Genomic DNA, 16,678 nt, shown 5'->3' with positions numbered 1-16,678 from the left:
ACTCCATTTTAAAATAAGTGACATGCTGATACCAAATTAGAATTTCATATTAAATAATGTTAAGGTAATTCAGTTTTCAACAAAACATTATGTTTTTATTTCAAATAAACAGTTAATATCATCTCTCAGGTTTTATCAAATTACATAAATTTCTCCTTTTAAAAAATATATATTAGACCGACACTACTTATACATTATACTAATCCTACTTAATTCTTTAAAAAGTTTTGCCCAGAAGAGAGGTTGTTGTAAATGTTAAAAAGAAGAGAGGCTGTTGTAAATGCTAAAAAGAAAATAAAATTTATGTAATTTTATGAAATTTCATGAATGATTTGTGAAATTTATTAATTTTTTCCAACAATCAACAATTTTTTTTAAAAAATATTGTTTTGCACATTAAATTATTTTTTATTTACATGATTTATTTTAGAATATAAGAATTAAAAAGTTTTACAACTTAATTGTTTCACATGAATAAGTGGTTTTGAATATTAGTATAATATATTATTCTTTTCGTTTTTATCTATAAGACTTAATTATTTAGTGTTATTGAATTCGACTAAGAGCAATCAATCCAATTGATTGACATTTAAACTAGATACTTGATCAGATCAAATTTGTTATTGAATCACAAATGTATTTGAACTGATATGACCCAATTGGATTCTAACAAAACCGGTGACTCACAAGTCAATTGTAGACTAGTGCACACTTTCAAGCAATAAATTAAACACAACCACACATTCATTTAAAATAAATAAAAACAATCACATATCCATTTATAAATTTTAAAATTTATAAACCAATAATATATTTATGACAATGTTTAGGATGAACCAATATCTTAGGTGGTCCACCATTCATCATTTTTAAGAGTCCTTAGATTAATTTAAGACTCACATTCTTATTATATACTTTTCATACCATAATTTATTTTGTTTAGTCTCTCTCCCTCTTGGGCAACTCTTCCCTTGTTACCCACCAACCCCCCTTCAGTCCCCTATCTCCTTTCTTCCCCAAATCCCTTCTCCATCTCAACAAATAAGAAATTTAAACATAACAAGAAACCTAGATTTGTATTAACACACAACACATTAAAAACTCATATCTAAAATTCAAGCTCAACACAACATAAATTCAAATCATGGAATTGGTTACGAAAGAAATGACGCACAACATGACAAAAATCCATATCTGAATTAATACACAACAAACAAACACTGATTGAACCAGAAACATTCAAAGTGTTCAAATCTAAATCATACACTTCTAAAAATTGAAATACTCCAAGCGAGGGGGTAGGCAAAGTAGATTCATAGTCGCATGCAAGTTAAAGCACGGCGACAACCTTGTAGATGGCATGCACGATGCCATTGTCTTTGGTTGCAAATCTCACAAATTGCCATGTGATGATGAAATGGTTGTTGTCATTAGGTGGAAGCGGGGGCGGCGCAACAATCTTTTTGGGTCGATGATGAAAAATAAAGCAACAGAAAAGAAAAGAGACATTTACTCATTATGATTGAGGATAACTGATGAATGTAATTATTATCATTATTAAATTGAATAATAATAATAATAATAATAACAATAATAATAATAATAATAATAATATAAGAGTGAATGTTATTGTTGTTTGTGGTTTTAAATTCATTTTTTCTTCATTTACTTATTGATTTTTATTTTTTTAAATGAAAAAAATAGTGACTATTTTTTGTCGCTACTATGTTAACTTAATTATTTTAAAATTTAAAACATTAACATTTCTAACAAAAATTTGAAAAAAGGATCAAAATGGTAAATTTCAAAAACATAAAAGGAAAAGAATGAAACTTTTAATACATAAAGTACTAAAACGAAATAACTGTAAAATATAATGGATCAAAAGTAATATTAAACCAATTATATATATTAAATACAACATAATATTAATAAATATAACAATATAATATCATATATAGCTTTTTTAATAATGTCACATTATGTACATAAATATAAATATATTAAAGATAAATAAATTATATATATTATACCAGATCATGGGAGTTAATTAGTAATTTATTAGGTTGATCTTTAATCTAATTGTCCAGTATCCTGATCGAGGTAATAATCGGTCTGAGTTTGATAATTATATAACTACTTAATTCATGAAGATTAAAATAAGTAATTTATTAAGTTGATAACAATAAAATTATCTTAAATTATAATTTTTTTAAAAAGTATTTTTGTCATTAATACTCATTTTTCTTCAACATATTTTCTTTTCTATTAATTTGAGATATTTATTGAATCTTATAAAAAAACAAATAAATCTTATTTCAATATTAATCTTATCAATAAAAGAGAAGAAGTATAATTATATTAAACACTTAAAAAAACTATTAACATATTTGTGGTTATTTTATTTGATTCGAGTATAATTGTCATTCACGAATACATTAATAAATTATTATTTTAATCTCTAAAATTATGAGCACTGTTATTGTAATTTTTGAAATTAGAAAAATATGTCAAATAAATTTCTAAAGTTATAATAAAAAACACTATAATTCCATTAATTACTCCCAAAACAGTCAACACACACCTGAAAATCTTGACAACCAATTTTGTCCCTTCCACCGACTGAATTGTCGAAACCACTTTGTCCAAATTGAATACAAAGTTTTTACTTCAAATAAAAGAAAAGGTGGATGCAAAGCTTTCATTTTATTTTATTTTATTTTTTGTGTGATACAAAAGCTCAAAATCTATAAAAACATTAGTTATGTGGCAAGCAAATATGAAATAATCCAAAATAAAAAGATTAATATATAATTAGTGGGCAATAAATCGATAATCATCAAGAGGTTGGTGACTCTGGTGTGGTGAAGACAATAACCTTCAAACCAATTCCTCAAAACGCCTAAAGCATCTTCTTCCATCAAAACCAAGCTTCAGATCCAAAGCGTTCAAATTCAGATCTGTTTCGTTCTCTCTCTCTCAATCAATCATCCCCAGGTTAGTTCCATGCTTCGTGAAAATTAAAATTAAATGTTATTATCAAATTTTCATGATGGGTATGATCAAAAGCCCGTGTTTGATCTCAAAGGTTCCATTTTTATGGAGTTTCTTCGTGTTTGACTTGTACGAGGTAAATTTAGCTCAAATGGGTGTTTATATCTCTCACCTTTTATCAAAGTAATGATCTTTTTATTCAGCTTCATGTTTGGTGACTATGAACTGATTTTGGGTCGGTTGAAAAATGGCAGTGCAGAACAACCCACAATTTGTATTTGCCCTTTTTTTGTCTTGAAAAGGAAAGTTTTGATTAAATTCTTAGTATTTTTAATTATGATTGCAGTTTGGGGCTTACCTTGGTTATAAGTAGTTGAGGGGTTTGTAGCATTTTGAGTCAATTTCAAATTCAATCTAAATTTTGAAGAGTTGTGTTTTTCTCTATGCTTTCTCAGTAGTTTGTATTGTAATATGGTTTTGTTTGAATTTAATTATGAATTATGGGTAGATTTAGGCATCTGCTATGAAATTCTGACTTGTAGTAAGTGTACAGGTGAAGTTCTAGTCTTCAGTTCAATCCAAGCCTAACTATAGAGTAGCTATCTAAGAGCTTTGGAGCTGGTTCTTCTTTTGGACTGAAATAAAGATTACCTGTTTTTGTATACTGAGTATTGGTTGGTCCGCACGTGATGATTCAATTATAGAAGCAGGTCCTGTGCCTGATCAGTGGTCAATGTACTAGCTGTGTTATGCACTGAAGTGTACTTATGTTGTTGGATTTGGTGACAAGTGATGATATTAAACATAAGTTGGATGGAAGAGTATATACATGGATATAGCTTGATATACAATAGGAGATGGTACAGAGTGAATTGGATTCAGAGAATATTGATTTCACAGTGATTGATGATGTTGGTAGTGAAAGCCTAGGTCCTGGCATTCGTAGAGAACTTTCATTTTCACGTTGGTGTGATGATGATGGAAGGATTCATTTAGATCAGCAATTAGGTAATGAAGATGTTAGTGTAGAAGACGACTCTGATTTTGAGTTACCGTTTCCTGAAAAGAATGAGCCGCAGGGCAGATCTTTAGATAGAGAGAGATTCTTTCACCAAAAGTTTCAGCATAGGAGTATGCAAATGAATGGTATTGGTACCATGGATGATGATTCTGTTCATCGGAGAGGTAATGGATCTGAAAAGTATGTGTCTTTTGACATTGAGGACAAGTCTGAAAGAGGAACGAACAGTCTTGATTCCTACATTTCTGTGGGTGGTGATGGGTCATTGGGAAAAATCTCCCAGAATCCTATTCATGCAGCAAATATATTGAAGACATTGATTTTGATACTTATGTGGTACACTTCCAGTCTATTTTTGACCCTGTAAGTTCCTTGTTTTACCCTGTTTGTCATTGCTGGTGTATTTATCCTGTTTAGTGTTTGTGATGCAAATCCTTTTTTCCTTTATTTCTTATTCTGAACTGTTTTGAACAGGTATAATAAAAGTCTATTGGGAGATCATATGGGAAAGTTCCCAGCTCCCTTTTTAATGAATACTATCCACTTTACAATGCAAGCTGTTTTATCAAAATTTATCACCTGGTTTTGGTCTCACAAGTTTGAGGCTAATGTTGTCATTTCATGGAGGGATTACTTTTTGAGAGGTAAATTTTCAATTCCTCAATCTCATTCTTGCTATCATAGGTTTTAAATCTGCCCACCACTTTATTATGTGGATTAGATGTGCAATGCTGTAATTTCTTAATGCATTTTGGGTAATAATTTTTCTTATAACTTAATGACTGTTATCCATGCAGAATGGCATCAGTTGTATTTGCACTCTGCTAGTTCTGATTTAAAATAATTTGTAATTCTTTGTGGTGGTAATTCTTCTGAAAATAAGAATTGTTTTTTCTACTCAAATATCAAGATACTAATAGTACTGTTGGCCAAACATGTAACATTTATGTGGCTTGGAATGCCGATAAAAATTTTTTTGGCTTGGAATAAAGACTGAGTCAAGCATACTCGGCTCTCATGTATGTAGGTTTAGTGACTGCTTATGTGGTGAGACAAATTAGCTCAACTTATCACACCATTTGCTTGGTTGATTACATGATGAGAGTAGAAAAATATTGAAATTTGGCAAATCAATCCTTTCTTTTTATTAGTTTCATTTAGAAGACTGGAACATATATAGCACTATTGTTATTTATATTGCTAAGTATCTTTTGCAATAATCTTATCTCTACCTCATTCTTTATGAAAAACATCTTTTCCCAAATTATGCATCACTACAAGAAGAAATCTGAATGATGCTGTCCCATTCCATGAGATGGGGAATACCTATGTTTGTCAGGAAAACTGGGAATGCAGAATGGAGATTGCATATCATGCCTCATTCCTTAGAACCAGCAATGGGGAATAAAACCCATTCCTCCCTAGCGAGGTGGGATTGGGATTCTATTCCTCATAAAATAAAATTTGATTTTTCTGTTCCCTACATATCTTCAATTGATTTTACAAAATGATAACTATTACCTGTTATATTTAACCCACTTAAATCCATGATAAATATAGTGTGCTATCACTAAAATATTTAAAAAGAAGAGGCAATATGATAAATTTTAATGTCTTTATTTTACCTATATTTCAAATGAAAATTTACACATTTTAATTTTTTTTCTCTTCCCTATATTTTTTGTTATCGGGTTATATAAAAATCTAAACTTGAACATTAATCAAAAAAATATTCATTCATGTTATACTTATAAGATTCAAGGGAGTGTTGGAAAAGCCTCCTAAACTGTGGTTATCCCTAGATAGAGGGGGTATGTTGAAAGTTCCATGTGCTGGGTAGCTATGGGCAAAAAGGGACATGTTGAAGTCCCACATCAACTAAAGATACAACAACAACAACGCCTTATCCCACTAGGTGGGGTCGGCTACATGGATCAACTTCCGCCATAATGTTCTATCAAGTACCATACTTCTATCCAAATCATTAAGTTCGAGATCCTTTTTGATAACCTCTCTTATAGTCTTTTTGGGTCTTCCTCTGCCTCGAATTGTTTGCCTTCTCTCCATCTGGTCTACTCTCCTCACTACAGAGTCTACCGGTCTTCTCTCTACATGCCCAAACCACCTAAGTCTATTTTCCACCATCTTCTCTACAATAGACGCTACTCCAACCCTCTCTCTAATAGCTTCGTTTCTAATTTTATCCTGTTGAGTCTTACCACACATCTACCGCAACATCCTCATCTCCGCTACACCTACTTTATTCTCATGTTGGCTCTTGACCGCCCAACATTCTGTTCCGTACAAAATCGCCGGTCTTACCGCAGTCCGATAAAACTTTCCCTTTAGCTTGATCGGTACCTTTGCATCACATAACACCCCCGATGCTTTTCTCCATTTCATCCATCCTGCTTGAATGCGATGATTCACATCCCCTTCAATTTCTCCATCATCCTGTATTACAGACCCAAGATATTTAAACCGTGTGACTTGAGGGATAATATGGTCTCCTATTTTCACCTCTGAGTTAGAAACCCTCCTTCTTTTGTTGAACTTACATTCCATATACTCCGATTTGCTTCTGCTTAGGCGAAAACCATGTGTTTCTAGAGCTCATCTCCAAGTTTCCAACCTCTCATTCAACTCCTCCCTCGACTCTCCAAGGAGGACTATGTCATCTGCAAAAAGCATGCATCTCGGCGCTATCTCTTGGATTTGTTCCGTGAGGACATCCAAAATTAAGGTAAAAAGGTAGGGGCTAAGGGTTGACCCTTGATGCAAACCAATTGTGATGGGAAAATCGTCTGACTCTCCACCCTGTGTCCTAACACTAGTCGATACCCTATCATACATATCTTGGATAGCTCGAATATATGCAACCCTAACCCCTTTCTTCTCTAGAGCTTTCCACAAAATCTCTCTAGGCACTCTATCATACGCTTTCTCCAAGTCAATAAAAATCAAGTGCAAGTCTTGTTGGTCCATGCGACATTGCTCCATCACCCGCCGTAATAAATAGATCGTTTCCATGGTCGACCTTCCCGGCATGAAACCAAATTGATTCTCAGTAACTTGAGTCTCCTTTCTTAATCTCCGTTCGATCACTCTTTCCCATAATTTCATGGTATGACTCATGAGCTTGATTCCCCTATAATTTGCACAATTTTGTATATCCCCCTTGTTCTTATAGATTGGCACTAACGTGCTTCTCCTCCATTCCTCCGGCATGCGTTTTGACCTCATAATTTCATTAAAGAGTTTGGTGAGCCACTCAAGACCTCTATCTCCAAGAGTTTTCCACACTTCAATAGGTATGTTGTCTGGCCCCACCGCCTTACCGTTACTCATTCTTTTCAACGCTTCCTTTACTTCCTGTTTCTGAATCCGACGATAGTACTTATAGTTCCGGTCCTCTTCTCTTGTGTCTAGACTGCTAGAGTCATATCCATATCCATCATTAAATAAGTTGTGGAAATACGCCTTCCACCTTTCCTTGATATCTTTTTCATGCACTAAGACTTTGCCTTCTTCATCCTTAACACACTTTACTTGATCCAAATCTCTAGTCTTCCTCTCTCTACCCTTAGCAAGCCTATATATAGATCTTTCTCCGTCCCTGGTTCCTAGAGCTTGGTATAGTCCGTCAAAAGCTTGGGCTCTTGCTTCACTCACCGCCTTTTTGGTTTCATTTCTAGCTATCTTATAGTTATCCCAAGTTTCAGAATTTCTACACCTAGACCACTCCTTGAAACACTCCTTTTTTACTCTAACTTTGCTCTGAACACTTTCATTCCACCACCACGATTCTTTACCCCTAGGTCCAAAACTTCTAGATTCACCCAACGTCTCTTTAGCCACTTTAATAATCTCTTGGGACATCTTGTTCCACATATCATTTGCACTTCCTTGTGATTGTCCACACCATCCCTCCCATATCTTTTGTTGGAAAATTCCTTGTTTCTCACCCTTCAAGTGCCACCATTTGATCCTTGGTGCTACCATAGGACTTCTTCTCTTTGCCCTATCTCTAATTCTTAAATCCATGACCAAAACTCTATGTTGGGTAGCCAAGCTCTCTCCCGGGATAACTTTACAGTTCAAGCAATACTTCCTATCAGACTTCCTGATAAGGAAGAAATCTATCTGAGAACATGTCCCTCCACTTTTGTAAGTGATAAGATGTTCCGCTCTTTTCTTAAACCATGTATTGGCTATAGAAAGATCCAAAGCCTCCGAAAACTCCAAGATGGATTTACCCTCCCCATTCATCTCCCCTAGGCCAAAACCCCCATGCACCCCCTCAAAACCTCTAGCCACGCTACCTACATGTCCATTGAGATCCCCTCCTAGGAAAACTTTCTCTCCTTGGGGTATATCCTGAAGTACCCCTTCTAGATCCTCCCAAAATTTTACCTTAAAGTGTTCTGCTAACCCAACCTGAGGTGCGTACCCACTAATAACATTAAAGGTGTCCTGTCCCACTACCAATTTTAAGGCTATGATACGATCTCCTACTCTTCTTACATCCACGACATCCTTCTTCCACTCCTTGTCCACAATAATCCCTACCCCATTTCTTAATCTGATTTTTCCCGTATACCACAGCTTAAATCCCGAGTTGTCTAATTCTTTCGCTTTTTCACCTGTCCACTTAGTTTCTTGTAGGCACATAAAATTGATCTTCCTCCTCACCATAACATCCACTATTTCCATAGATTTTCCAGTAAATGTGCCTATATTCCATGTACCAAAGCGAATTCTCCTGTCATGAACTAGCTTCTTTACCCACACCCGTTCACGAAAATGTGGGAACCCTTGCTTACTTTTCACTACATCCAGGCGGCGATGCAGCGGCCCTTGCTCTTTTGACACTGTACTCGAGCCATACAGCGCGTTGCTTTCGGGCAACGGCCTAGCATTCACATTATTACGTAATTGATCCATGTCATAGAGATTCGACAAAGTTTTACGTTGGCCGTCGAAAGCCTAACACAACCCTCTCCTTTTATCCGGGCTTGGGACCGGCTAAGAATAGCAAAGCTAACCTAGGCAGGATTACATCAACTAAAGATAGTGTCGAGATAAATTATATTAGTGGGGAGTAATCCGTACCTTATAAGTCAGTTTTGTAGGGTTGAGTTAAACTCATAACTCACTTTTTGACAGGGAGAAAGTGAACGTTTTTTTTTTTAATTTTGTTATGAGAGACATTTTTGTGATTTAGTTGAACTTTAATTTTATGCCACATTAATTCCCTCAACCAAGCAAAAAAATCTCCAAACTGGAGAATGGAGATTAGCAATTGATCATTTCATTCCATTCCATCGTTATTCCATTCTCATCTATCTAGTGCATGTTTGGATTTAAGTTTGCAAAAGTATCCCAATTCTTGATTCTCCAAAACTGAGCTTGCAGGAAAAATTTTACTCTCATACATACTTTTGAGGAGTAACCAAACATGGTCTTATTGACATCTCCAACACCTTTTAATACAATAGTCTTGATGTCTGACAGAAAAATAGTCTTAATACAATAGTCTCCAACACCTTTGTGGAACTATTCCATACTTCTTTTTATCAATATGGAAGCTCACCTATGTTCCAGCAAGAAACAACAATAACCTTCACATTTGGCTTGGCTAAAATCCAAATTCTGAGGGATATTATTCAACATGAGGTCTTTTTAAGTAATTTCCTAGTGGAAACTCACCTATGTTCCAGTTTTGAATAATTGCCTAATCATCAATTCTTGTTATTTGCTGATTTTAGTATCTGCTTTTTTCATCGAAATGCACAAATTTGCTAGCGATATGAAATGATTTAACAACTCCCAGGATGATTGAATGTTCCATTTTTTCTGTTATTCTTTATTCTACAACAACCTTCACATTTGGCTTGACTAAAAACCAAATTCTGAGGGATATTATTCACCATGTGATCTTTTTTAGTAATTTCCTAGTGGAAACTCACCTATGTTCCAGTTTTGAATGATTGCCTAATCATCAATTCTTGTTATTTTTTAGTATCTGTTTTTTCATTGGAATGCACAAATTTGCTAGCAATATGAAATGATTTAACAACTCCCAGGATGATTGGATGTTCCATTTTTTCTGTTATTCTTTCCTTGAAGCACAGTTTCTTTTGCAGATTTTTCACCACTTATTACATTAACTTCTATATCAACTAATGCCACAGATGGACTTTGCCTTTAACAGTTGTACCAACTGCTTTTGGAACTGCAATGGATGTTAACTTGAGCAATGTATCTCTAGTTTTCATCTCTGTCACATTTGCTACAATGGTTTGTGATTGCTCCTCTTTTCATGTAGAATGAGTGATATATTAATTTAATTATATTTTCTTTTGTATTGTTTGTTAGATTCGGATTCTACATTTTCCCTTGTTTTAGTGGAAGTAACTATTCCTCTTCTTATTTACCTTTCCTTTTCTCTTGCAGTGTAAATCTGCTGCTCCAATTTTTCTCCTTCTGTTTGCTTTTGCTTTCAGGTGCGTTCCCATTTTGTCTTTGTAACCACTCTGGTTATGGAGATAAATGTTAAACTTAATTTAAGCAGCTAAATCAATAACATACTTTGTAGGTGCTTTGCTTTAATGAAAGCACTCTTTTAATTTTGAAGTCTTGCATAACCTGGAATGCATTAGGAATTGTAATCACTAATCATTATATTCAGCAATAGTTATTCGTTCTGTAAGCAGGTAGAATTCTTTTGGAATTGTCATGCTAACAATTATTTCAATTAAGATTTCTGTATTTTCTAATTTCCTTTATATTTTTTCGTGCTGCTGTCTCTTTTTTTTCCCCTCAAATGATTGCGTGTATGGTTATGCATCCTGTAGATTAAGATAAATTTTGTGCTCATATATATCCATTTCTACCTGTTTTCTGACATTTGATTGTAAATTTGGTTGGAAGGTTGGAGACACCAAGTGTTAAACTATTAGGCATCATCTTAATCATCTCTGTTGGCATATTATTAACAGGTATTATATCTTCCTTCACTTCTAATGTAGTAATATGAAAAATATCCCCCTATTATTAAAGTTTTAAGAGATAAAGGGAAGGATATTGGGTTAAAAGCCCAAGAGAGCCAGAACAAACTGGGAAAGGATATTAGGAAGGAGGGGTGGCTCCAAAGTAACTGCCTGTACACATGGAGTAGGGAGGTTGGATTTAGATTTAGAATACATTCTGTCGTGGGAGGTGGGAGGAAGGTACACAAAAGAAACGATGAGATGATTGAGAGGTTAAGAAAGAATTTAGTGGTAAGATTTGGGAGGAAAGAGATCCATTGAAGAACCTGTCTGTGTTTTCTTTCTTACATTTCTGGTATCATATATGCTATTTTAATATTCATTGATTTTCACTTAAGAATTCAGAGAACCTGAGCCACTTTGGTTTTCCTACAAGCTCAATGATTAAGTATAGAGCAGGGGCACCTTCCAAGAATAAGCAGGATCACTATCATGGATGTTTCCATCTTTGCTTGTCTCATTGAATATATTTCTGATTTTTTTGGTGTGAAAGATTTTACTTCAAGTCCAAAATGAAGTAGCATCCAGACAGAAGTTAGGAAAAATATTTTAGTCTAACAAGTTAGTTTGGAGTGTTTTTTTTTTGGTGTATTAATTTGAAGGTTAATTAACTAAAATGTTGCCAGAATTTTAAACAGCCAATAGGTTCTTCATATTTTTGTTGGAATTCTCTATCACTTAAAAGTATTGCTTTTTTCCATTATTGTTTTGGAACAGTGATAAAAAAATTTATGAGTTGAAAGATTCTCAATTTATATTGTTTGTTACTGTTAGCATCCCCCCGGTCTCCTCCAAATGAATCTTTTTTTTATGAACCTCCAAATGAATATTGATGTTTAATCTTCTACCGAAACTTATCAAACTGCATTTTGCAAGATTTAGAAATTTATACCACATTTAGAATTCAAACCTTCCAGTTTTAATTTTATTTGGTGTACTGCAGTTGCAAAAGAGACAGAGTTTGACTTTTGGGGATTTGTACTTGTTATGCTTGCTGCTGTTATGTCTGGGTTTCGTTGGTGTATGACTCAGATCCTTTTGCAGGTATTGTATTTTCATTTTCATTTCTGTGTATATTTGATATCTACATGTCTCTGAGTCTATGTACACAACACAGACACACACAAACACATTCATGCTCTTATTTTTACTGCTTTTGTTGACCATACATTCTGATACATTGCTTCATTTTGTTGGGTTTTGGAACCTGATTTGCATTCTCGCCATTTGTGTTGAACTGAAAACCAAATTGAAAGAAAGAAGCCTATGGTATGTGCCCTGCATAACTTCATGTCAATAATTTGTTGAAAATATTAATCTTGTTAAATTATATGATATTTTGGGGGTGAACGATTCCACCTGTTTATCAATTTTTTATCGGCTATGTATTCTTTCTGCCCTTTCTGAACACTTATTCATTTCTATGACCAAATAGTATAGAATAGCAGGTTCAGAAAATGGCACATTATGCCTAGTATTTGTTTTTTCTTTGCCTAGAGATGTCACTTATAAGTTTTGCAAATATATTTTAAAGCTACTGCCGTTTAGACCAGATCGATTGACTTACCTTAATAAACTTGAAAGCTGAATTACATTGCAATCAGTACGTTTTTCCATTCTGGAAACTTACATTTAAGCACAGGGTTATTGATTATGAAGCTCCAGGAGAAATTAATACATGCAGTTAATAAATAGAAAATAACATATGGAATTGTTGATTTAACTAATCAAGAAATTGATCTATTTCCTTTGATAAAAGAATTTAATAAAAGGGAAGACCGATACAGGAGGATCAGGAATCCTCCTTACACAGCCCCCAAATCAAGGATAAAAGGAAAAGACCAGAATCAGCTCAAGAGAGCACAGAGCACTCATAGCACTTGATGTGGGCCATGAAATTCTAAAATTATAGTGTGTGATTATTTATTTGAAGACTTAGTGAGGCTAACATTTTATATTGACATATTCCAGTCCAGTGTTTCCCGCTTTCTAAATTCTCACTCCATCTAGCATTGAATCTTTTTCTTTTTTGGCCCAAGTTTACTTTCCAGTCAGAAATTTGTAAGTGCTGTTATATTTTAGTAAAAAAATTATATGCTTTTTCAAATGATTTCAGGTCTGAAAAATCCACTTGTCCTGATGAGTTATGTAACTCCAGTAATGGCAGCAGCAACTGCCCTTCTTTCTCTTGCATTAGATCCATGGGATGAATTCCGAGAAAACAAGTACTTTGATAATTCATTGCATATTACTCGAAGTTGCTTGCTGATGCTTCTTGGTGGCACACTTGCCTTTTTTATGGTAAGACTGTAGATTCCCTTTAGATTTATGCATACTCTTTTATCTCTCTTTCCATGCCTCCCAACACTCAAGGAGGAGTTTAACGTTTTTCTACTTGTTAGTTATTGTTTGACTTGTCGTGAACAGGCTTTTGTTTACAGTCATATTAGTTAACTTAAATCTTTCTTTGTACCAACATTTGGATCTTTATCTTCTTGCAGGTACTAACAGAGTATGTTCTGGTCTCAGTAACTAGTGCTGTCACAGTCACAATAGCTGGGGTCGTTAAGGAGGCTGTCACCATATTGGTATCAATTATGTTTTGGGATGATTTTCGTTTGTTGATATGGTTATCAAGAGCTTCTCCTTATTATTCGTTGAAGTATTTCTAGATTACGTAGTTCCCCTTCTGCGGTGTAATTGTATCAGGATTACATTCCTGCAGCCTATAGTTTCATTTACCAAGCTGACCTCACCTAGTCGTATAAGGCTTTTGTTGTTGTATGCTTTCATTTGCCAATAATATTTTCTTTACTATGATCCTTACTAAGCAAAACATTAACATTCATTTTATGAAAAAGGAGAAAAAAGGTATTAGCATTCATGGAACTGGTAGTTATTAGTTATAGGAAAAACAATTATACAAATTTGTCTCTTTTATAGTTTTATTGATATACTTGCTTCATGTAATGTCCATATAAAGAAACCTTAAAACAAAGAAATTTCATATTTTGGTTTGATCCTGATGTTAGGGTCCAGCTGTGATATTTCAGAATTAATTAGAGGTGTTAATTTTTTACACTTTAGTTGGTTGTTGTATTTAACTATCTTTAGTATTGAGATAGGATAATTTGCCAATTCTGTATTCCAGCAGAGTTTGACATGTTATTTAAACTTGAGCAATAACCAATTCTTGAGTTTCAGCATCAGCTCATATAATGAAACAGATATGTACTATTCTACATATATAATGCATTTTATTGAATAAATATATATATATATATATATATATATATATATATATATATATATATATATATATATATATATATATTAAAATTTTCTCACATCTGGGTTTGCTGGTTGTACATCTATTTGAATTTAATATATTCTTGGTTTATGTTGTTTATGTGTAGGTTGCAGTATTGTACTTTCATGATCAATTCACTTGGTTGAAAGGATGTGGCCTATTAACTATTATGGTTGGTGTCAGTTTGTTTAATTGGTACAAGTAAGTCATCAGAGGACATATATTTCAAGCAACAATATCTATTTTGTCACCATTCTTTTCTCTACTTTTAATTTATTCTCTAATAAACAAAATTTTTGTGCTATTTTTTTAGCTGCTCTCATGGGATTTTCTGGCTTTTAAACTTTCAGCCACACTGAGGGGGGATAATTGAATAATCATTATATTCTATATTCCTAATTCCAAAACCCCTTCAGATGCTATCTTCTGCGGTGTATATAACTAGATACTGAGGCTTAGGGCTTAAGGAAGGGAAATTTTTATTGCCTGCTATCTGTACTTGATTTGCTTGTACTTGCACATATAAGAAGTTCAATGCCACTTCATATGCTGAGCACTAGAGTTGTCATTTATGTCTTTGCATGCTAATGGCTATTATTGAATCTTACTCTGCAGTTTCTTTTTATTTCATATGCCAAATATTTTAATTAATATTTCAACTTTAATTGAAAAAATAAATAAAATGGTTTCTCTTATTTATTACTTTTTGTTTCTTCATTAAAAGAACTCGTGTCATTCGTCATACTCTAATATATTTCTTTATCAGAAAAACATAAGAAAAATAATTAAACCACTTTTTTATATGCCCAAGTTTAAAACAAGTAAAACAATGGAATTACAAGTTTTTCAATCTAATAATATAGCATACTAGCTCAAATTACATGCTACTATGTAATCCTATACGCATACTATCTAGTTTACCAAAGCCAAACTGGTGTTTCTCTCAGACCTAGTAATATTTCCTATCAGTTTAATGCTAGTCATTGAATGTGTTTGTTATTTTTTTGAAAAACATTCAGATACCTTAAGCTTCAGAAGGGACATGCTGGTGGCAGTGATGTGGAAGAGCATTCAAGAGATTCTGCAGCTAAATATGTAATTCTTGAGGAGATGGATGAACAAGAAGATGGCATCTGAAACCATTATGCACCAAATAGTTCAAAGCCAAAGTAAGCCTTTTCTCAGATGCCAGTTAAATGTCACAAATCATTGTCTAATCTTTTATACATTCACAAATGCGTGTATTGTCGCTCCCATACTATAGTATTCAACTATTCATCCTGAAGCACCAGATGCTACATGTTATCATGGATGAAAATGATGTCTGGAATCATGCAAATTGAACTTTCAATCATAACAAATTTCCTATTTTTGCATTTATAAGGAATTTGGAAATGCATCATTTACTTATGAAGCATAAATTCTATTTTGTGGCTGAAATGTTAATATATGTAAAGTCTTTATGAGTACATTCCAGATGCTGCATTGTTGTCCTTAATTGGATTACAATTCTCAGTTAATTCACTGAAGCCTGCTTTCTTGAATTATATGCATATTGAAGCAATGATCTCTAAAGACCTCTGGGAACAAAATAATCTTCCAGCAACATGCAGTTGGCCTTCGCCATCTCATCTTTTTGAGAAACACCTGTTTATGTACCCTGTTGGAATTGTGGTGTCAAAGTTCTTTTGAAGTTTCTTAGAGTGAACAAATTTTTGAGATATAATGCACTCCTGCGATCAACATCACTTATATTCTGTAAAATTATGTACTCAAACAGTTAAGAGATTTTGGCATTTTTTGGAGTTGACAAGTATATGTTGCAGATCACTACAGGTTGTAATAGATAATTTTTTCTCATTTTTGCTTTTCTTTATCATATTTCCAGTATTTTTCTAGTATATACCAAATGCAGTTCCTAATTTCTTACCAAAACAAATTGGTAGTGGCTATTCAACAATCTTTTCTGGAATTTGAATTTCATTTTTATGATGGAAAAGCAACTTTTAACACCAACCAGACTTCTATATCTATGACCGCATCTACATGTAGTTTGCTTATAGGCTGTCAATAACCTATAGAACCTCTAGAAATACAAGTTGAAAGTAAAAGAAGAGGCATTAATTAGCATTGTTGAAAGTATGGCAAGAAGGAAGCTTACTTGTTCTGGGATCATTGATTCATTGTGCACCAGCTGATTCAAATTATGCTAAAGAAACCAATTGGCCACTAATAATCAATCTTTAGATGTCACAGGGTGGTAGCCCAATCCCCACAACTCCTAAAACTGCACAATAATTT

The 16,678-nt window shown here is 33.6% G+C and overlaps 1 protein-coding gene across 2 annotated transcripts; it reads left to right on the top strand.

The window, feature by feature from the left end:
* Positions 1–2,753: 2,753 nt before the first annotated feature.
* Positions 2,754–16,237, top strand: LOC102669076 (probable sugar phosphate/phosphate translocator At1g06470). Of its 2 annotated transcripts, none has more exons than XM_014762064.3 (13): positions 2,754–2,997; positions 3,548–4,378; positions 4,490–4,659; positions 10,230–10,315; positions 10,472–10,521; positions 10,949–11,016; positions 12,011–12,111; positions 12,324–12,336; positions 13,184–13,368; positions 13,569–13,655; positions 14,484–14,578; positions 15,397–15,546; positions 15,855–16,237. In XM_014762064.3, the coding sequence occupies exons 2-12, from the start codon at positions 3,852–3,854 to the stop codon at positions 15,512–15,514; spliced, it is 1,500 nt and encodes a 499-aa protein (XP_014617550.1). In that variant the 5' UTR covers positions 2,754–2,997; positions 3,548–3,851; the 3' UTR covers positions 15,515–15,546; positions 15,855–16,237. The 2 variants fall into 2 exon arrangements, with proteins under 2 accessions (XP_014617550.1, XP_006587167.1); XM_006587104.4 differs by having other exon boundaries at positions 2,757–2,997; positions 15,939–16,237.
* The last annotated feature ends 441 nt before the right edge of the window (positions 16,238–16,678 follow it).

This window comes from Glycine max, chromosome 9 (genome assembly GCF_000004515.6).
Source record: "Glycine max cultivar Williams 82 chromosome 9, Glycine_max_v4.0, whole genome shotgun sequence".
In the NCBI taxonomy this organism is placed as follows: domain Eukaryota; kingdom Viridiplantae; phylum Streptophyta; class Magnoliopsida; order Fabales; family Fabaceae; genus Glycine; species Glycine max.
Note: the sequence above shows the minus strand (reverse complement) of the source record. Positions and strands in the feature narration are given on the sequence as shown.